At 37.1% G+C, this 22,140-nt stretch overlaps 2 protein-coding genes across 2 annotated transcripts; one reads left to right on the top strand and one right to left on the bottom strand.

Moving 5' to 3' along the window:
• Positions 1–1,058: 1,058 nt before the first annotated feature.
• On the bottom strand, positions 1,059–8,024 carry fam98a (family with sequence similarity 98 member A). The gene is made up of 8 exons (XM_056477485.1): positions 7,910–8,024; positions 7,011–7,159; positions 6,754–6,888; positions 4,602–4,786; positions 4,020–4,100; positions 3,799–3,915; positions 3,508–3,675; positions 1,059–1,855 (listed from the first exon to the last, which is right to left on the bottom strand). Exons 1-8 carry the CDS (start codon positions 7,948–7,950, stop codon positions 1,148–1,150), a joined length of 1,584 nt encoding a protein of 527 aa, XP_056333460.1. The 5' UTR covers positions 7,951–8,024; the 3' UTR covers positions 1,059–1,147.
• Positions 8,025–8,738: 714 nt separating this feature from the next.
• si:ch211-195b21.5 (serine/arginine repetitive matrix protein 2) lies at positions 8,739–20,529 on the top strand. Its single transcript, XM_056477706.1, has 8 exons — positions 8,739–9,050; positions 9,542–9,675; positions 12,575–13,097; positions 13,560–14,169; positions 16,759–16,832; positions 18,376–18,475; positions 18,998–19,116; positions 19,229–20,529. Exons 1-8 carry the CDS (start codon positions 8,832–8,834, stop codon positions 19,598–19,600), a joined length of 2,151 nt encoding a protein of 716 aa, XP_056333681.1. The 5' UTR covers positions 8,739–8,831; the 3' UTR covers positions 19,601–20,529.
• Positions 20,530–22,140: the final 1,611 nt, after the last annotated feature.

Here is a 22,140-nt window from a genome sequence, read left to right as displayed (position 1 = left end):
AAGCAAATACTATGGAAGGCATTTGTCACAGGTTTCTTTAAAATATCTTCCTTTGTGTTTAACAGAAGAAAGTCGTTTTCTTTTTTGGGTGAAATATGTTGTTATGGTGTTTTCTGAAGCAAGTGCCCTCATAGTTTCATGCCTGAGGGAATGCAAATATTCATGGGAAAACTTGTCAGTGCACAATGAGGGCAAACACATAAAATAAATAAAATAATCATTCATTAATTGTAATGGAGTTAAAATGTTCAATTAATCAAGATTTTGATTTTAGGCCAAATCACTGCACCCTAACTAGTGATGTTCTGAAACTATTCAAACAAGCGCCTGAACACTCCCTACTCTGCTAAAAACCTTCAGACATTTTTTTTTATTGCTGTTCACTTATTTTGTAAAAATCCTCTTCTACTAACGTCACAGCTAAAACTCAAAAAGTAAAAACAAAAGCTCAGCTCTTTTCTTGGTTTATTAAATCATTCAAAAACCTTTTACCATTGTAAAGGTGATCTTAACACTGTTTCCCAAAACACCAGAAATCTCAAATCAACTCAGTCAGTCAGTCAATCAATTTAAGGGTTTCCACACAGTCAGTCAGCAAATAAACATTCACACATAACCGTTGGCAGACTGTCTCGCATGTAAAACAGAGACCAAAAAAAAACATTAAGTGCTGATTGAGGAAAGAACAGTATGGACCTTGAGAACTAATGTTGTCAAAGTAACATTTCCATAAATAAAACTAGAAAAACAAAAGATCTTCATAAATTGTCTAGTATAAGGCTTCATCAGATTCAGAGTCGGGGCAGCGTAGATCAGGCAGTAGACTGGACCGATGTCGATCACCAACGAGGAGAAGAAAATAAAAAAAGAAAAGAAACGAAGCCCAGCAACGCAAAGTTCATCCTGGGAGTTTTTTGGACACTTGCTCTGGTGGAAGCAGAACCGTTTTGACCAACAGTACACATGCAGAAGCCCACTGTTCATTCACAGGAGATCTCGGTAAAGCAGACTCCAGAGGCACCATGGGAATGATGAGATGTAATGTCTACCTGCTCATTCAGAGGCCTGTGTACTTCTCTCTTGGTTTCCCGCCCTCAGAGAATTCTGGGTCCTCTTTGAAGCCATAGATTGCAGAAACAGTCTGTTTTCAGCTGGTAAACTGTCTTCCCTGGCCAAACCCTGCCTGGCTGTACTGATGCCCACCTTGCTGGAAGAACTGCTCAAACTGCCCGCCCTGGTTAAAATTCTGCCCTCCTCTTCCACCCCAGCCTCCTCCCTGCCCAGTGCCTCTTCCTCCACCACCTCCTCCTCCCCGTCCTCTTCCTCCACGACCTCCTCTTCCACCTCTCTCCTGGTGCCTTCCTCCATCCTGATAGTAGCCCTCGTGCTGGTAACTGCCTCCTCCACCCTGGTAGCCTCCTCCTCCTCCTCCACCTTGGTATCCTGGTCCTTGTTGGACACCTTGGTAGCCTCCTCCTTGGTATCCTGACCCTTGTTGGGCTCCATGATAGCCACCTCCACCTCCTCCTCCTCCGTAACCTCCTCTATATCCTCCATCCTGGTAATGACCTTGGTATCCATCCTGCCAGTTGCCCTGGGCTTTGCCTCCCCGGTGGTCTCCTCTCCCACCTCTGCCGCCTCCACCACCTCCCCTGTCATGACCTCCACGGCCTCCCTGCTGCTGATCATAACCCCCTCGCCCTCCACCTCTTCCTCCGGAGTAATACTGGCCTCCTCCACCACCACCACCACCTTGTGGACCGTCTTGGCGTTTCTGCCATGTGGGCATCTCTGGAGGTGGGGGTTCGATTTCATTGGGTCTCCCTCCTCGATCAGGAACACGACCCATCAGGACCTGGTAAGAATAACAGTGGTAAAGTTGAGATTTAGAGATTTATGAAATTAAATTAGTATGAAGACTTCCATTTAATTGGAAATAATTTTTAAAAATATTTATACACTATGTTGCCCTATTCACAAAAAAACAAGTTATGCAAAATATTACTGGCTAAATAGCTATAAACTGCTTGCAACATTTGCTGCTCATTCTTATGTCACTGATTTTTGTGATAACCAAGATACGATGCACCATCATTCAAATGTTTGGGGTAAAAAAGTAAATAAATAAATAAAATAAAATAGAAAGAAAAATTAAAATGCTTTTATTCAGCGATGATCAACATTAATAATAATAATAATAATAATAATAACAACAACAGTAAACATCTTATCTTAAAATATCACTTTGTGTGAGCTACTTATTTTTGTGGAAAAAGTGATTAATTCAAAAGTTTGAAGTAAAAACAAGTTCTTTTATTCAGCAATATTACATTAAATTTCTCAAAAGTGACACATTTTTCTAACATTATGAATGTCTTTACATTAAATAAGAGCTGTTGTTTTTTAACTTTGTTTTTAAAGAGTCCCGAGTAAGAGCATGGTTTCCACCTAAATATTTAACAGTAAATCAATAATAATAGCATCAATAATCATTTCTAATACAGCAATAATAATGCAGCAAATCAGAATATTTGAATAATTATCATGTGACACTGAAGACTATAGAGTAATGGATGCTGAAAATTCTGGTTTCCTACCACAAGAATAAAGTTACAATTAATATATCAAAATAAAAATATATATTTGAAAGAATATTTCACAATATTAATTTGGGCTGCACGATATTGGGAAAAAATGATATTGCCATATTTTGTTCTTCTGTGATATATACTGCAATATGAATATAATTAAACAAGATGACTATTTGAAAAAAAAACTTTGATTTGATTTGACATTGATTTGTGGTGATTTTGTTGGGCTGCACATCTACATAAATTATAGACAAATGACACAAAATAATATTTAAAGCACAGATTAAAACAATAGAACAAAGATAAAAAAATTAATAAACAACACAATGGCTTTCGGTGGAGTCTAACAGTATTGAGATATAGAAATTCAATAATCAAATGTAAAATAACAGGGTCTTCATTGTATAAACATATAAACCCAATTAATCAAATCTAATCTAATTGTTAAAGCAGAAAACTTTAGAACATGGGTGCCCAACCCTGTTGCTGGAGATCTACTTTCCTGCAGATTTCAGCTGCAACCTTGATCAAACACACCTGACTTTAATTACCAAGTGCTCCTTCAAGTTGGTATAGTTGTGTTGATTAGAGTTGGAGGTAAATTCTGCAGGAAGGTAGATCTCCAGGAACAGGGTTGAGCATCCCTGCTTTAAAATGTCTTGTGCCCAAATAGTTTAAATGAACTTGAAATCTCTTGAGATCCTGCGATATGACTATTGCAGATTCGCACATTGTGATATCGACACTGAAATGATACATTTTGCAGCCTTAATATTAATGTATTTATGATCAAATAAATGCAGTCTTGGTGAGGCTTCTTTCAAAAAAAAAAAAAAGATAAATAATATTATAATAAAATAATAATAGACAGACAGACAGACAATAAAACAACAAAGGTCATTCTAAACTAGCTCACCTTATTGATGGCACAGGCTGTTTTCTCCCTGATGTGGCCACTGCTGGTTCTCAGGATCTTTGATAAATCTTCTCTAGCAGCAAACAGGTGAGCCACAGACACTCTGGTTTTTGTGGCCAGTGCCACACGAAGAGGCTGGTATACTTTCGAAAGTTTATCAGCGTGCGTCTGTAAATAATTACAAATTAAGACTCGTTACATTTCATTCGAGGCACATGTTTGCTTGTTATTTTAGTTAATCAGTGTACATGAGCTATTTTATTTTATATAATAAAAGTAAGATCCTGATACCTTGGCTCTTTCTGACCAGCCAAAAGACTGAACTGTCACATCCAGTCGTTTCAACAACATTTTCCTTCTGACTTCATACTCATTCTCAAGTGCTTGGTTTATTGCTTCAATTTTCTCCTGCAGGTACAAAGAGGCCCATAAATATATGTAATGCAACGACCACATTTACAAATCAAACATTTTCTAGAGATTATATAAGATAAATTTAAATCTGGGCTTACCCAGTGTACAGGGCCTAGTGGTTTCTTCATCAGAGGTTCTCCTATATGAGATGGAGGGACCTTAGACAATGCTTCCTTCAGCTGTTGGAGAAAAGAATAGCATTTGATTGGAGCATACTGATACACTGCACTGTACAAACAAGCACTGCACATTATTCATTCATGTTTATGCATTAATAAATAATTCAATATTTAACAGACTATTATGCTATCTTGGATTGGTGCATTCCGTCACAGTTACTAATCAGCATGTGCCCTAAATAGCATTTTAAGTATTAAAATAATATAAAAAGTTAATTCAAAATTGATTTAAAGAAATCACTGTCAACTGAAATGGAAATATGAACTAAATTACTCAAGCTAAAACAGAACTGAACAACATTAGCATACTAAAATAAATCAAACTGAAAAAGGAAAACAAAAGGCATATTTGAACCTTTATAAATACTACCACACACAACAAAGCATTCTGAGAATAACTGCCAAGTTCAGAGGTTTTACTGTATTATTGTACTTCACTCTTACGATTATGTGTGGACTCATGAAACACATTAACATAAATCAGCTGTGAATAAACCTCACCTTTTTCTCAATACCACTGAAGAACTGGAACATGGTGATGTTGGATGGAGGTTTGGACATGCCCAGGGCCATACAGATGCCCTTCAGCTCCATGAACACTTTACTGCCGCCCGTCTCCTGCACCTTCTTTTGAGGCTGATTCACCACGATCATTCTGGACGACTCCAGCTCAGAAATCAAGAAGCCTAGAAAGATGGTATGAATATCACATTTATGGTTTAAGGAGGTCTTGAGCTAATATTATTTTATATTATTTTAAATGAATCACTTCCCCTTTTAATATTAACTAAAACAGTAGCTTTGTTGTAGATAGATAGATAGATAAATAAATAGATAGATAGATAGATAGATAGATAGATAGATAGATAGATAGATAGATAGATAGATAGATAGATAGATAGATAGATAGATAGATAGATAGATAGATAGATAGATAGATAGATAGATAGATAGATAGATATAATAACCATTTATTTTAAAACAGTGTATAGGCAATCTTTTGTAAGTGATGTATTTTTATAATGAAATGACATTAACATTTTCTAATATGTAATTAGACGCAAAGTTCCTAATTTTTCAGAAAAAAAAATCAAAAAAATAAAATGACAAAATAATGGCCTGAACTGTAATCCTAACATAGCACTGTCTTATAATGTCATCAGATAATTCTTGTTCTAAATATGTCTGATAAGATTTTATCAAAGGTTTTACTGAATGTCATTTTGGCAGGTGTTTTCGGTAAAACGTGTTAAAAATAGATAGTCAATAAAAAACTAAAATGTTTCTAGCTACATGTCTAATGTAATTTTTATGCTTAATTTGTCAGCTTTGACCTGTATGCATGCAGTAATACATGTACACTGTTCGGACCTAGTTTATATTCATTTGCTTTGTGTTTTAGTCATTTTTGAATATAAACAAAATAATTAATAAATAAATATGAGAAACACTGCCTTGGCAACCAGCTGACATTTATTAAAGAAATATTATTTAATATTACTTTCAGTTAAACACAGGGCTGCACGATTAATCGAAAAAAGATCACGATCTTTATTCAGTATTTCTACGATTCAGCCAATTATATTTTCAAGTTAGGGTGGGAAGCATAAAGGCGGTCGCACAAGTCTTCACATTATTTTACATAAGTTGCTCGGCAATGTGGACAGGTAATAAAGTTCTAAAATAGTATAAAATTATTACATTAAAGTAATAATTTGATTTCTATGCAGGGGCGGATTTACCCAACAAGCAAGGCAAGCGGTGACTTAGGGCCCCATGAAATCTAGGGGCTCCCAATAAATACCTAGAAGTATAAAATACACCTATAAATTATATATAATATTGTTTTAGTGTAGCACGATCGCCTCACAGCAAGAAGGTTGCTGGTTTGATCCTCGACTGGGTCAGCTGGCCTTTCTGTGTGGAGTTTGCATGTTCTCCACGTGCTTGCGTGGGTTTCCTCCGGGTACTTCGGTTTTCCCCACAAGTCCAAAGACATAGTATAGGTGAACTGGTTAAGCTAAATTGTCCGTAGTGTATGTGTGTAAATGAGTGTGTATGAATGTGTATGAATGTTTCCTAGTGATGGGTTGCAGATGGAAGGGCATCTGCTGCGTAAAACATTTTCTGGATAAGTTGGCGGTTAATCCCGCTGTGGCGACCCCTGATTATTAAAGGGACTAAGCCAAAAAGAAAATGAATGAATGAATGAATGAATGACAGATTGCAAGAATATTTCAAACATAATAATTCAACTTCAGAATTATGAATAGTTGCATTCTGATGTCATCACTTTACTGTGAATTAACAACCTGGACATATTTTAAGTCTAGTCAAGTCCACCATTTCAAGTCTATATAAAACGTAGCATTTTAACCAACAGTGGAGCCACACATAGACCTAATATTATTGTTGTTGTTGTACCATATGTTTGAGAATTAACAATAATAGTAGCCTACTCATATTAATCTCTATTTTACATCTATAGAATCCTGAGAAAATCATGATCTTGATTTTAAGCAAACAAAATCGTGATTCTCGTTTTAGCCAGAATCGTGCAGCCCTAGTTAAACATACCACATTTCCCAAAATAACGTATCACAAGCTCTAAAGAATCACAGAAATGAGCAGAATCTTTTTGCTGTTCACATACTTAACAGTAAGATGCAGTTGTTAGCATTCAGCAGACGTTTGGTGACCTCTCCAGAGGTAAGAGCAGGATACGGACAGCACAGCTCAGCTAAAAGACCACTCATCTCCAGCTGAAACCCCTCCGCCTCGCTCGGACCTGCAGAGACCACACCTAAACCCATCAGGCAAATCCTACACATTTCAATTCTGCAGGAACACACCCTCAATGACACTTCTTTGGTTTGATTGATTATATGATGTGCGCAGAATCAAACTCACAGTTGGTCGCCTGCACATTCTCCTCAAGTTTGCAGTAAAGCTTCAGCTCGGACACAAGCCACGCACACAGTTTGGTGAACTCTGGAGATTCAGCACCACCAGTCACAGCCGTCTCAAGAGTTCCATCCTCTAGAAGTGGACCCTGGTATCTGCAAACACACATTCACTTTCACTGTATTTACATCTCGAGAGGGTTTCCTGGGTCATGCTGCACTTATAATATTTGGGTGTGTGTTAACTGACCAGATGTTGTGACACTGCAAAATGTATCAGTGCTCATCTCTGATATATATTCCTAAACCTTAATGTTTTAAACATATTATACAGATATATGATATTATACAGCAATTAGGTACAATTATCAAATAGCATTAGCAACACCTTACATCCAAAAACCTAAACCCACCCATCCCTGTCAGTTCTGCACTGATTCTAGAACAGTCTATGGGCTTGATAATGTTTTAAACTCGTCTGACACACTAAGAGCAGTGGTGACAGAGGTGTGTTCGTTTAGGCTATGATGATTCAGGCTATTTATGGCGCTGGGGATATTTGAGATATTTGAGCACTGCTGACGCTGCACGGCCCAAATCAGAACATTGATCACAGAAACCACGCTGTCAAATACATGTGCCAGTAGCCCAGGCTTTGAAATGACTTGACATACAACAGATCACGACTGCTGAGGGTTACAAAACGTTTGAAAATAACAGCTTAAAACAGATTTAAACTACAGACGTTGAAAATAAGAAAAGCGGATCTGAGTGTCAGATCATGCAGAACACCCGGCGAACCAGAACACGCGTCCTAAGGACCACCTTTGAGCCGTTAAACCAAAAGATAAACCTCTAATAAGACAACGGAAACACGTATCACAAATGGGGATTTCATTCACATACCCCAGGTCCTCCAAAGAGTCAAGAATATCAGTAACTTCCATTGTGAATCACTCCCTCTAGCAGCCGTAACGACTGCAATGCTAGGTTGGCATAATGGGGCCCTCGACTCAGCACTTTTAGCTGACCGAATATATGCCGGGTTATATTTCCAAAAGTTTTAACCATCTCTGTCTGAGCTACTGAATGCATGTTCATGCTTCACGCAGTCTCCTAGAGATAGGAAAAACAATTAAATTCAAATAACTATTTATTGATCATGAAATGAAGCAGTATTTTTATTTAACATTTTTATAAATATCGAAAAATTTATGTAGGCTACAATGTTTTCATGTAAATCTAAAACCAGAAAAAACCTGAACCAAATCTAAAAAAAACTGTCAAGATAAATGTTTTTTTTAAATAAGACTAAAATAAATAAATAAATAAATAAATAAATAAATAATCAAAACAAACACAAATCAGTAAACAAACAAACAAATAAATGATGTGCTGTGATGTTTAACTTTAGCATGGTGGTCCCTTTTTCGAGTATCTTACATCTTGGGTTCTTTACTGGCATCAAAAAGATTGGAAAGTATGTTGCGTCTATGATGAAGAAAGGGAGTATAAATTGCATAAACTCGGAAGAAAATAACTTGAAATATTTACAAATAAATAGAATTTAAGCAAAAAAAAAAAATAAAAACTATATAATTAATGGTGTAATTCGTGTGAATTCGTCATTTTGCCTTTGTAAAGTGAGCAAAACCGTTTTAAACAGGCATTCGGAGTCGCCTAGATAATATGTGCGTTTCTCTTCCAGTCCTGCAGACGGCGCTGTGAATGGGCTCTCAGACTCATTTTAGACCCAGAAGAGCTCAGAGTGAATGAAAACAAACTCGTTATAACAGCACATGTATTCATGAGATATTAATGCTTAAAAATGTACCGAGGCCCGTCGAACCCCGACTATCACCGGGCACCGGTACCCCCATCACGTTTCGGACACCCTATAGCACCTTTTGGACCTCCTCCGCCGTTCTGTCCTCCTTTTGGGGTTCCTCCTCCGGGGCCTCGATACTGCGGTCCGCAGCCCGTTCCTCCTCCGGGACGCCCGTACGGACCAGGCAATGAAAGCTACAACAGAGAGTCATTCTACGAGGTGCGAGTTTTTACTGTGCATTTATAAAAACAACCTGCACTTATTTGTCAAACAGATCGACCTGATAGAAATGCCGGATGTACGTTACGTCTTTTCAAATATGTTTTATTGTACTATGTCATGTAAATTAATGGATATAATACAAGAAATGCATTTTGATAGCGGTGCATGAATTAATGGTTCGATGATTTTGTGATTGCATGTGAGACTTGGCATGCAATCAATGAGTGTGACGTCGTGTGAGTGTGTGACATCAAACATGTGTTTAAGGGTTGTTTAGAATCTCAGTAATTAATTTAACGTTATATGCCCATTTACCTTTATTAAAATAATTTGACGATATTCTTTAGAGACTTAAAGAGAATAAAACATCATTGTGGTTTCTGGGCTTTGTACTATGTCATACAATGTCATATATTTACTTGAGTATCACATTCACAGGATTATTAATGATGGATTTTTTTTTAAATGTTGCTCTCTCTTCCCTGCAGAACCGACCCTTCGGTGGTCTCACTACTGACCAGAGCGGCTCCACGATGATCACACCATCAAATCAGCTTCTGCTCAGTCAGTCCACACAAAACTGGTCGACTAAAAGTCTGGATGAGCAAAACCAAGAAGTCAGGTATGATGGGGGAAAAAGAAATAGAGTCAAAGTTTGTGTTTAAAGGAGTGTTCATTTGTGTCTCACAACTGTATGTGGGTCAAGGGCAAAAGTTAAAAAAGGATCAAGTAAATAAATAAAGCCATATAAACTGTACTCTAATGTTGCAATGTTTTGCACTGTGAGAGTCTTTTATCGTTTTAATATATTATTGTGGCTTTAAAATGCCAGACAAGATGATTTGATATATAAACTATAAATACACTAAGCAACATTTTAGTTGGTGCATTTAGTAAATAAACAATTGGTTGCCACCGGTGACAGTCGACAGAGTTTATTTCAGTTATGTGAAAAAAGATTGACATTTCAATATCAGATAATCAATCCTGATCAGAGCTTAATGTAAACCAAAGTTATTTTCATTATATATATTTATATACCCCTGTTATACGTTTACTTTCCATCAAATATGGCCACAGCCATATCACCCTGCAGCTCAAAACTGGTTACTCACTGAAGCTAAGCAGGGCTGAGCCTGGTCAGTACCTGGATGGGAGATCACATGGGAAAACTAGGTTGCTGTTGGAAGTGGTGTTTGTTAGGCCAGAAGAGGAGATCAAACTGTGGTCTGTTTGAGTCCTAATGCCTCAGTATAGTGAGGGGGGCACTATACTGTCAGTGAGTGCAACTTTAGTGCATTTCCATATAACTATCCGTATAGACCATTTTATGTGGTGATGTCATTGGCCCATGAACAGTTCCTGCTTGATGTTAAACTATTTCCTAACTGTAAGAATAGGCAATTCAATCATAACTTAATGTTAAAACAGCTGTTATAACATTATTTATCAATATGTGGATCTTTTTGGATTCTCTGAAGCTATAGGAATAAAAAATGTAAAACAGGAAATATGTCAGGACCATTGTTATTTTGTAAATCCCTCAAAATGGTCTATAATCTGTCTTTCGGATGAGACATTAAACCGAGGTCCTGACTTTCTATGGTCATTAAAAATCCCATGGCACTTCTCATAAAGAGGAGGGGTGTAACCCTGGTGTCCTGGCCAAATTCCCTCTATTGGACCTTACCCATCATGGCCTCCCAATCATCCCCATCCACCGAATTTTATTGGAAAATTACCGGAAATGTTTGTACGGACCGTTTTTGAAAAACGGTAAATTCGTTCTGGAAATTTTCCAGAAGGAGAACTTGTAACATTACTGGTAATTTGCCGGACAGGCTACTCCGTATGAACGCAGAAGGAAAGAGCGTGTTCACGCTTAGAACGCGCTGACGTGAGACATCTACTCCAGCCAATTAGAATATTCAGATGCATTCACATCCGTGCTGTTTATGAAAATAAAAGTCTTTGAATATTTTTTCAGATACATTTAGCTGCTAGATGTCAGATAATGTTTCTGTGTTCCTTAATGCCAACTGTGGAAAAAATGATTGATAAAATGCTTATGGTAAACCGCTGTTTTTTACCTTCAAGCTCTGCTTTAGTTGCTTGACGCATGTGCATGTGAAGAAGTGCTTCGGTGAGCGCCAGCACACACACATATTATGTACATTTTGACATGCGAAAGTGTTCCTCCATATGTTTTCATCGAAGTTGTTCACAATACTTATTTATCTTTATTTGTATAGCACTTTTAAAATGTAGATTGTGTCAAAGCAGCTTCACATAAAAGGTCATAGTAAATTGGAACAGTGTAGTTCAGTTTTCAGTGTTTAAGTTCAGTTCAGTTTAGCTCAGTTCACTGTGGTTTAAAAGTCACTACTGAGAGTCCAAACACTGAAGAGCAAATCCAACAATACGCAGCTCTACAGATCCCAAACCATGCAAGCCAGTGGCGACAGCGGAGAGGGAAAAAAAACTTCACTAATTGGCGAAGTGAAGAAAAAAAACCTTGAGAGAAACCAGACATGGGCACGACCATTTTAATTTCTCCGCTGGCCAAACGTCTTTGTGCAGAGCTGCAGTCTCTGAGGCTGGAAGCTGGCCTCAGCGAAGAATCGTCTGTCCCTGGAGCTTCACATGAATCAGTCTCATGTTCTCCACTCCTCCATGACCACCACAGTCGCTGCTCGGGATACGACCTGGTCCAGGATATGGAAACCATGGGATCATCTCGTCTTGGATTGAATCAGTGACTCTGCATAGTCTGAGGGCCTCGGGAAGAGTATCCCCAGGTGGAAATGGAGAATAAAGAAAATAATTAGTGTAGCTGCTGTTCATAGTGTATATAAACAAGATGCAGAAACCTGTGTGGAAACCCGCTAAGTGATGCACTGAGTGTATGCTTTACTGAACAGATAGGTCTTTAAACTTATCCATCCACAGAATTTGTAATGTAGTCAAATGTGTAAACATTTAGCTGTGGTTTGTGCTTCTGCCTTTAGATGTTTCTGGGGCAAAGCAGCTGCATGAATGCTAAAGCTTTAAATAAAAGTGAAACCATCAAGAAAAGCCTGACCCCTTCTATATTTACAAATACAAGTGTGGCTGTTTAGAGGTTTGTTTCTGGTTAATGATGTCAGAACTTACAGCTATTTTGAAATGGATTTGTGAGTGGTCTTTTCTGGAAAAATTTCGGAGCTTCTGTCCCTGTGTGAACACCTTTTTTATGAATTTACCAGTAAACTCATTCTGGAACTTTTATGGATATTTACCCGTATCAATGTGTGAAAGGGGGTATTGTCTCTCCACTCCACCAATAGCTGGTGTGTGGTGAGTGCACTGGCGCTGTTGTCCTGTGGCTGCCGTCGCATCATCCAAGTGGACGCTGCACACTGGTGGTAGTGTGGAGAGACCCCCCCTCATGATTGTGAAGTGCTGTGGGTGTATGGCCATACACAATAAATGCGCTATATAAATATACACATTACATTACATTTCTTTCTGCTTCTAAATAGAAAAAAGGCAGAGGAGTTTCTCCGAATCCTGGGGGCAAGTGACCGTATTGAGCCAGCAGGAGATAAAAATGACAGCACAGATCGTACAGCAGACAAACACTCAAGTCGAGCGCGCAGTCGGAGTAGAGGAAGGAGCCGCGCTCGCAGTCGCAGCAGGAGTCGTGGCAAGAGCCGGGGCCGCAGTCGAGCTCGGAGCCGCGGAAAGAGTCGAGCTCGCAGCAGATCACGCAGTCAAGGTAAAAGCCGCACTAGAGCCAAAAGCCGAGCCAGGAGTCGCAGCCGTAGCCGCAGCCGCAGTCACGGGAAGAGCAGCACACGCAGCAAGAGTCAGCCTCGCCTGAGCCCCAGCCGCACCAAACAGACTCACAGAGGAACAGCAGAGGGCAACCACAGCACCAGCAGTGGAGGGACTCAAAGCTCTAACACCATGCCTGATCTCTTTCAAGGACTAAGACAGATCCTTCAGAACAAAGAGCTGGAGAAACACCTGCCTTTGGTCAAGAACGCCCTCCTTAGAAGCCAGGTTTGCACTTCTGTTCTTTTATGTTTTGGAGTTGAGATCTTTTTATAGTTTGTGGGTCAAACGACTTGATGTTATTTTTTGTCATTGATTTAAGGATGCACACTTTTTTTTTAAATGCACGATCACAATCAGTGTTTACACCTGATATTAACAAGCATTCAAATGCGTCTCTCATGAGCAAAGTGTTCATGAACAAAGCCATGTTATGCCAATTATGAGTTAGTATGTTGGTGAATGAAAAAGATGTGGACTACAAGTGCATTCGACTACATGAGCATGTGCACTACAAAAGCATTCCAGCCAAAGTTGTTTCAAATATCTCTGAAAGTGGGCAGACTTAAAACATCGTCAGTTTACATCTGTATTTAGTGTCATCTATTTGTTGAAACTCATCTTCATGTCAGGGTTAAATGGAGCCTTTAACATGTTTTGTCTTGCTGACATACCTTTTCTTCTATCCAGATGAATGATGAAACGATATATCCAGAAAATCAGTCTGCGGTGAGAAGCTTCCAGGACCCTGAGCCGAGGTTTGAAACCGAACCCTCTGCTGGACTGTATTACGGCTCCTCGTTTCCTCACGAGACGACGGGTGTAGACAGCAGCAGCAGCAGCAGCAGCTTTCCCAATTTCTTATCCTGGAATACAGCCAACCTTCCTCCCGAAGCCAAGCCTGCATTACAGAGTGTTGAAGATGAAGAGAAGTTCCTTTATGGAGAGGAAGAAGAGAGATCCAAACCTCAGGGTGTGACGGTTCCTCTGGCCCAGACCAGATCTGTGAGATCTCCGCTTCATCATCTCAATAAAGACCACCAGTCCCACAGTCTCAAGGAGCCCACAGCACACGCCGTACCTGCTAGCATGACGCCCGCTGCTTCCAGCACATCCAAAGTCACCCCGGAGGAATGTGAGAAGGTGAAAAACTTGCTGAAGACCATCGGCCTCAATCCAGGCATGGCTGATATCTGTAAAATGGCAGCCAGACTAAAGGAGAAAAAGGAAGAACATGGAGCGAATCCTTCACTTTCAATGCTCAAACCAGCTCTGGAGGCTCTGCAAGCACTGTCTAGAGGTCAGAACCAGCTGCTTTAATGTAATTATTATTATTATTATCATTAACCCTTGTATGCTGTTGGGGATGTTTTCATTTACTCTGGGTTGCTTTTGAGTCTTAATTTGGCCACAACTTTCTCTGAGTTTCAGCAAATGGAATGGTTTTTAGTGGCAAATATGATCTTGACACATATTTTGGGAAAATGCTTTGAGAATTTTCAAAAACATAACAATATACTTTTTTTTTTAAGTTTTTACCCCATTGACTTCTAGTATATTTTTTTGATTGCAAATCCAAATATTATGTATACTTTTTTATTTTTGGTGTTTTACCGGTTGGGAAAAGGTCAAATTTGTAATTTTTGCTTTTGATCATCAGTTGCAGTGCAAAAAAGCTTAGTTTCTGGCATTTATATGGAGTATAGTGTGTGTGCTTGTGTGTCTTGAGTGTGTGAGAGAGACCTTTGTGCACTTAGACATATCATGGTGAAAAAAATCAAAATAAGCACCTCAGATATCAGAACATAGTAAACATGGTAAGTGTAATTATGCACACACAATATAATTTGTATATAATACTTAATAGAACTCCAGTGCTTCCCACATAGACTTTACTTGGGTGGGCCACTCAAGTATATTTAGTACGTTTTTTACTATTATTATCCTTTTACACTTTTTTTTGTTTTTGTTTTTTTTTGTACCCGCCTAATATAACCAAACATCTGCAATCGATTAAGTAGTGGAAAGAAGAGCGTGAGACCTGTTTACACTCCCACAGACTCCCACTCTGCAGACCCACAGAGACATGCCTTTTTGGGACTTGATGCGTCCTGCCACAGTTTAAAAATCCCTTGCTTTCTTGTTTTTCAAAATCTTTGCTTTCTAAAGCTCTCGTGAAATGTATGCAAACAGCCGCAAGAGCGAGAGAAACATATTTAATGTTTAAATTTAAATTCATTCTTTAATGTAAACGACTCAGAAAAACTTTACTAAACTGTCGGAGAGGACAAAATTAGTTCCAAATTGGCTGCAAAATATTTGTACACCATCAGAAATGGCTAATCAACTCATTTGCCTTATTGAAATAATCTACACTTTTTATTCTTGTAATTATAATTTAGATATTGTCTGTTTTTATTCCTTTTTTATTTGATCTATTTCTCATTTGCTGTATATTTGATTAATTTGATGATGTTAATATAGTTAGGATATTTTATACATCAAAAATGCTTTGGCAATACTGTACAAAATGTCATGCCAATAAAGCAACCTGAACTTGGTTAGAGAGAAGCAGATTTTACCTGTGAGTGGGTGCATTTCTTTAACCCATTGAAAAGAAACAGTGTATAACAGTTTCTTAATAAATCAAAATATTGTTAAAAATCAGAATATGTTTTGTTTTTCGCAAATAGTTAACTATTTATGTGATGTGGGTAAAAAGTGTATTTTAATCCGGCTACCACCGCAAGTATATTTCAAACCTGCGGGAAACACTGAACTCTGTAAAAAGACAGAAACGTTTTTTTTGTACAAGCCTATCTAAAGGGTTAATTGTGCCAGCTGATGATCAACAGTATAAATGACAAATTTGACCTCTCCCTTACAAGGAAAACCACCAACAATCAAGAATACATGATTATTTGGTGTCAAGGCTTTGCAATCAAAAAATGTAGTTATAATGGAAGTCAATGGGACAAAAACAGCCACTGACATACTGAAAGGGTAGTAAATCTGAACAATACACAAGGGTTAACTGTCATTTGACAAATTGTTTAAAGAGAAACCTGGAAGTCTAATGAAAAAACACTATAAAAATATTAGGATGACATCATTAGAGCTTTGAATGTTTCTGTCTGTGTCGTTAGCAAGGTTACTGAGGTTAACTACAAGCATACAATTAATAAAAATATATATTTTGCTCCAAAGCAAATTTTCACTTTGATTATTTACTATAAATGTATTAACTAGAATGTGATTTGTAATATTAAAAAAAAAACATCAAAACAAAAAATGAATTAGCAATTTAAAGGGACAATATTCATGTGCAAAATTCAAGGCACCCAATATTCTCATCCCTCATCATATGTACTCACCCTCCACTAGTTCTAAACCTGTTTTTTTCTTCCTCTGTTGAACACAAAACAAGATATGTTGATCGCTGGTAGCCACTGACTTTCATATTATTTTTTCTCCATTTATAGAAGTCAGTGGCCACCAGTTTACAACATTCTTTGTTTTTGACAGAATAATGGATCTCTGATGTTTTCAACTCTTCGAGTGCAAATGAACGTAAAAATGTTTTGTATGAATTATCCATTTTAATGAAGAAAAATAGTGTCAGTTATACTAAAAAACACTGGTCAGGTTTTTAAACTCTTTAAAGGGTTTAGTTTTAATATGAAGTGGAACCTGTACTACAGTTGGTTGGAATTTAATTAGCTTGCCGGATTGTGTCAGGAAGGTGTATTTTAAGTGGTTGTGTTGCATCATATGTGTTGCAGTGCTCTTAAAAGCCTGTCAGGCGTGTCATGAAGTGATAAATAGACCTAAAAGACTTCACAACAACCTTGGGATTGTAAAGCATTAAATATTAAATATCTGATTTCAGCATCCAAAACTGACGACAGTAGAAGTAATCGCTCTGGAAGCAGCCATTCTAATCAAGAGGCCAAACGAGACAAGGTACAAAGAGTCTGGAAATCTGTCTTCCATAGCAACAACAACATTTGACAACAGTATTATGACAAACTCCCAACATACTTGTATTTCATTAGATTTTTGCATGTGTGCAGTAGCAAACACACACAGTCTAACACACACATAACCTTTGAAGTAAATTCTAGCTGATGTTTATTTTTGTTTTTAGAGTAGCAGAACAATATTTAGAACTGTTTAAAAAAGAGTTGTGTATATATTTTAATCCCCTCATATGTGCATTATGGGCATCTGTTTTGTATTGTTTATGCGTCTTTCGTTGTTGTGTCTGGTTCAGCATTGTGGATAAACAAAGTAGTGCAAAATACTTTCAAAGCTTGTGAATTTGGGATGCAATTATTAAATTTTTTTTTCTTGTACACTGGAATTTGCATATAGTGTATTTTGTCATTAGCACGTTTTTTTAAAGCCACGATTCTGTATAGACAACTTTGACTAAATATAAATGAATTACTAGTCATTTTGAAAAATAATAGGGAAATTTAAATGTTTATTTATTTATTTTTTATCTCTGGTTAAATGAAATGAAAGAGTTATTAACTCGTTTTTAAAGACTTTAAGTTTCATTACTGGATGAAGCTGCTTTTTTTGAAGCATTTCTAGAATGAATTATTCTGACTTTTTTTTTATTTATTTTTTTTTGTCATCATCGGTTGGCAACAATTGTAATTCCTGCAACCTTCATTTGAAGCATCATGTTGCTTTTTAAAATGATTTTGATTGCTACTGTTAAGTGTTGATATACAGTTAAAGTCAGAATTATTAGCCCCCCTGTTTATTTTTAACGGAGAGATTTTTTCAACACATTCCTAAACATAATAGTTTTAATAACTGATTTATTTTATCTTTGCCATGATGACAGTAAATAATATTTGACTAGATATTTTTCAAGACACTTCTATACAGCTTAAAGTGACATTTAAAGGCTTAACTAGGTTAATTAGGTTAACTAGACAGGTTAGGGTAATTAGGCAAGGTATTGTATAATGATGGTTTGTTCTGTAGACTAGCGAAAAAAATCTAGCTTAAAGGGATTAATAATTTTGACCTTAAAATGGTTTTTAAAAAATTAAAAACTGCTTTTATTCTAGCCCAAATAAAACAAATAAGACTTTCTCCAGAACAAATAATCTTATCAGACATACTGTGAAAATGTCCTTGCTCTGTTAAACATCATTTGGGAAATGTTTAAAAAAGAAAATCCATCTAAGGGGGCTAATAAATCTGACTTCAACTGTATAAACCATACACTGTTATCCACTGTTGTGCACTATCAAGTGAAGTATACTTTAAAAGTGTTTAAATGTGCAAAACATAGTTTCTTTCATCTGTTGGACATGGAACTGGTTGCCTTTGACATGCAGTCGCTCCCAGTTCCAACATTCTTCAAAATATCTTCTTTTTTTGTAGCCACTTGTAGGTTAATAAATGACAAGTTATTTATTTATGTTTGTGTGAACGATTTGTATATATGTTTGGGCTTAATTTTGAATATGTGTGACTGTTGTAGAAGACTGATGAGAAGGAGCGTGAGAGACGAGAGAATCAGATCCACAAGAAAAGGAAGGAGTATCTGGTGAAGGAACTGGAGGGTCTGCTGAAGCAGGAAGGTATTCAATGATTGAGATTAACTTGAAGTTACTTTAAAGTGATTTTAGCAATGTCAGCCGCTTTTCTTTACTGAATTTGCAGGTGCTGAAAGAGAATGTTTACAATTTTAATATCAATCCAATGATTTAAAAACATGTCTTTTTTGAATCCTGTAATGACAGGTTGTCTTTTGGTTCATTTTGTTTTATTTTTTTTGCAATAATGAGCCATTTCATAGTATTGTGTTTTGGTCAATACAAGTTTTACTTTAAAGATATATATATATATATATATATATATATATATATATCTTTATTATATATATATTTGACTATATTGTTTATGTTAAATTTCTCATTTTGTGATTTATAAATTTTTTTATTTATTATGTTTCAATGGTTTAAATAAATAATTATATATTTTTTATATCTTAAAACCAAAAAAACAATTCTTTTAGAACTTAATTTATAATCAATTAATATTTTTTTCCATCACAGTTTAATTATACTTATTTAAATTTGACTCATGTATGGTTATTTCAGGCAGTGGTGATTTGATCCCAGTGATGGGCTTCTTCTGCCAGCGCTGTGAGGAGTTTTTCGGGGACATGCACAGCGCCGAGAAACATTTAGCAAATCACAGTCGCCACGACAGGAGCAAAGTGAGATTTTAAAGCTATTTCCCACAGATCACTAGCTCCAAATGACATTAAACTCCATCTGTAAAGCAGAATATTAAACTGTGCGCAATAATAATACATGTTGTCTTTGCAGACAACAGAGCAGCACAAGGACTCCAAAAGACACGTAGAATATCATCACCCGTCCTCTAGCAAATGGGACAGTCCGCCCTCGTCCTCACGCTTCCATCAGGACCACAAAGAGCGCAGTCCCGACAGAAAACGCATCAAGGATGAAAGAAGCCCTCATTCTCTGGACGTCAAAATCAAACAAGAGCCAGAGTATAAAGATGGGAAGAAAGAGAGTAAAGACAAATCCAAAGAAAAGAAGGAAAAAACAGATGATGATGACGACGATGATGATGCTGAAACGAAGAGTGAGAAGAAGAAAAAGAAAAAGAAATTGAAGAAAAAAGAAAAGAAAAAGAAGAAGGACAAGAAGAAGTCTGAGAAGGATTCACCTTGATGATCAGACGTTTTTGTTTCTCTTTCTTTCTCTGCTGTGTTTTTGAGCTTTTGACTATGTTCACATCGGCTGTTTCACTACATCTGAAGTCAGCAGATTGTGGGTTTTCTCTGGTTCGATGTCATGGGCTGCTTAAAAATGTCAATCAGTTGATTAAAGGGATCAAACCCAAACATGTACATTTATTTACTCGCCCTCAAGTGCTTCAAAAACTCTTGAGTTTCTTCTGTTGAACACTAAAGAAGATATTTTGAAGAAAGCCGGAAACCTCCAACCAATGACTTCCATATTAAGAAAAACAAATGCCATGGAGGTCAATGGTTACAGCTTTCCAACCTTTATCAAAACATCTTTTGTGTTTAACAGAAGAAACTCGTAAAGGTTTAGAACAAGGGTGAGTAAATGATGATGGATTATTTTTGGGTGAACTATCACTTTAATGCATCCTGCTCTCCGATAACAGCAGATACAGTACAGTGGAGATTCGCTTTCAGGTAGACAACTTCAACCTGCTACATTTACACTCTACAGCAGGGATGTCCAAACTCGGTCCTGGAGGGGCCGGTGTCCTGCATATTTTAGCTCCAACCCTAATCAAACACACCTGAAGCAGCTAATCCAGCTCTTACTAGATGTACTAGAAAGTTCCAGGCAGGTGTGTTGAAGCAAGTTGGAGCTAAACACAGCAGGACACCGGCCCTCCAGGCCCGAGTTTGGACACCCCTGCTCTACAGACCTTAAGTAAAAAAAAAACTGGCTGGAAATTAAAATCTAAACGTTCAGTTATTCTGGTTAATGTCCCATATTTCATTGTTCTATGAAAGGGGTTTCACCATCCAAACATGCCACAGCTCGCTCTGCTGAACGGATCCTTTCCTCAGTTAAAAGCTCATTTAGATGAAAACAGAAATAAATGTTTTTGGATTAGAGGTTGTGGTCATTGTGGTTTGTTTTACTATTATATTTTCATGGATCAGTTTTCCTCAAAGTCACAGTTTTATATTTTAACACACAAAAAAGCTTTTGTAATTTTTTTACCATTTGCTACTGAGGACTGACAATTAACTGCACTTTTGAGTTAAAAATAAAATTAAAAAAAATTAATAATTTACAGCATAAACAATTTTATAGTTTTTTTTATTTGGTTAAATTCCACTAATTATTGAAAATTATGTTTTTTAATTATTTAATACAATTATCAACCTGACTGAACCATGAACATGTTTCATATATTGTTTTTGCTGAAGTCATTTCAGATTGGAAACAATCATGACTGGCATATAGTGGCCAAAAGTGCTCTAATCTGGCCACTTCACAGGGTCCGTCGGACATTCAGAAAGGCTCATCCCTATGCCCTAATCTCTTTGAATCTGTCACTGGAGGGTAAACCCTTCTAAAGGATTAGGGCACAGGGATAAGCCCTTCCGAATGGATGGTACTGTACCAGGACGCTCCAGCAACAACAAATGTGTTTTAAAACTGTCAGTTTAAACTCCTGATATGTTTTTCTTAGCACACGAACGCAGGAGGCACAGACAAAGAGCCGGTTACCAGAGGCCATGTTGAGTGAGTGTTACGCTAAAGTTCTCTTTCACTTCAACTGTCAGATACACACATGTTTTCAAATGCACAAGTTCACATAATGCTGGTGGTTATGTCTGTGAATATAAACAGCTGTTGAAGAAAATGTGTGTTATCAGTGTATCATACCTATAAAACCATCTCTACCACCACACACAGTGTAAAAATGCATAACTGAAACGCCTGAAGTGTTTTTTTTTGTGTGTGTGTGTGTGTGTGTGTGTGTGTGTGTGTGTAAAAAGCATCTAAATGAATACATTCTTAAAAAGCCATTGGCATTTTATAAAGGGTATACATTTATAGTTCAGCCAACCTCTAAATAGTTTGAGTAGTACAGGGGGAAATTCTTCAAATCCACTAAAACATGGTGTGATGAGGCCATATTCTGATTGTATTGTGAACTGCCTTATTACCACTTTAACAGCAAGTAGCAAAGTCTGGTTTATGACTGTAAGCTAAGAGAAAGAGTTTACCTAAAAATGAACATTTACTCACTCAATTTGTTCCAATATATGTAGGAGTTTGTTGTGTGCTCAACACAAAGCAGAATGTACTTCCATAGTAGTTAAAATATACCATGGAAATCAATGACTACAGTCAACTGTTTGGTTACCAACATTCTTCAAACAACATTTAATGTACAACAAACACATAAATTGGAACAAAATGAAGGAAAATATTTTTCTTTTGTTGTGAGCAATCCCTTTAACTGAATCAATTTTAATTAAGCAATTAAAATAATTCAGTAAGGCTTTGAAGGGTTAGTTCGCCTAAAAATTAATTAATTACTCACCTTCATGTCGTTCCAATCCAGAGACCTTTTATATCAATTAAGATTTCAGATGATTTTTTAGATGAAATCTGGGAGCTCTCTCATACTTGACATTCAGCAAAGCCCCAAGATGTACAGAAAATGAACTGAAAACATTTAATACATTCAATGTTACTACAATGGTTCA

The sequence above is a fragment of the Danio aesculapii genome, chromosome 17 (genome assembly GCF_903798145.1).
Source record: "Danio aesculapii chromosome 17, fDanAes4.1, whole genome shotgun sequence".
Classification (NCBI taxonomy): domain Eukaryota; kingdom Metazoa; phylum Chordata; class Actinopteri; order Cypriniformes; family Danionidae; genus Danio; species Danio aesculapii.
This window is presented reverse-complemented; position numbering and strand designations above follow the sequence as displayed.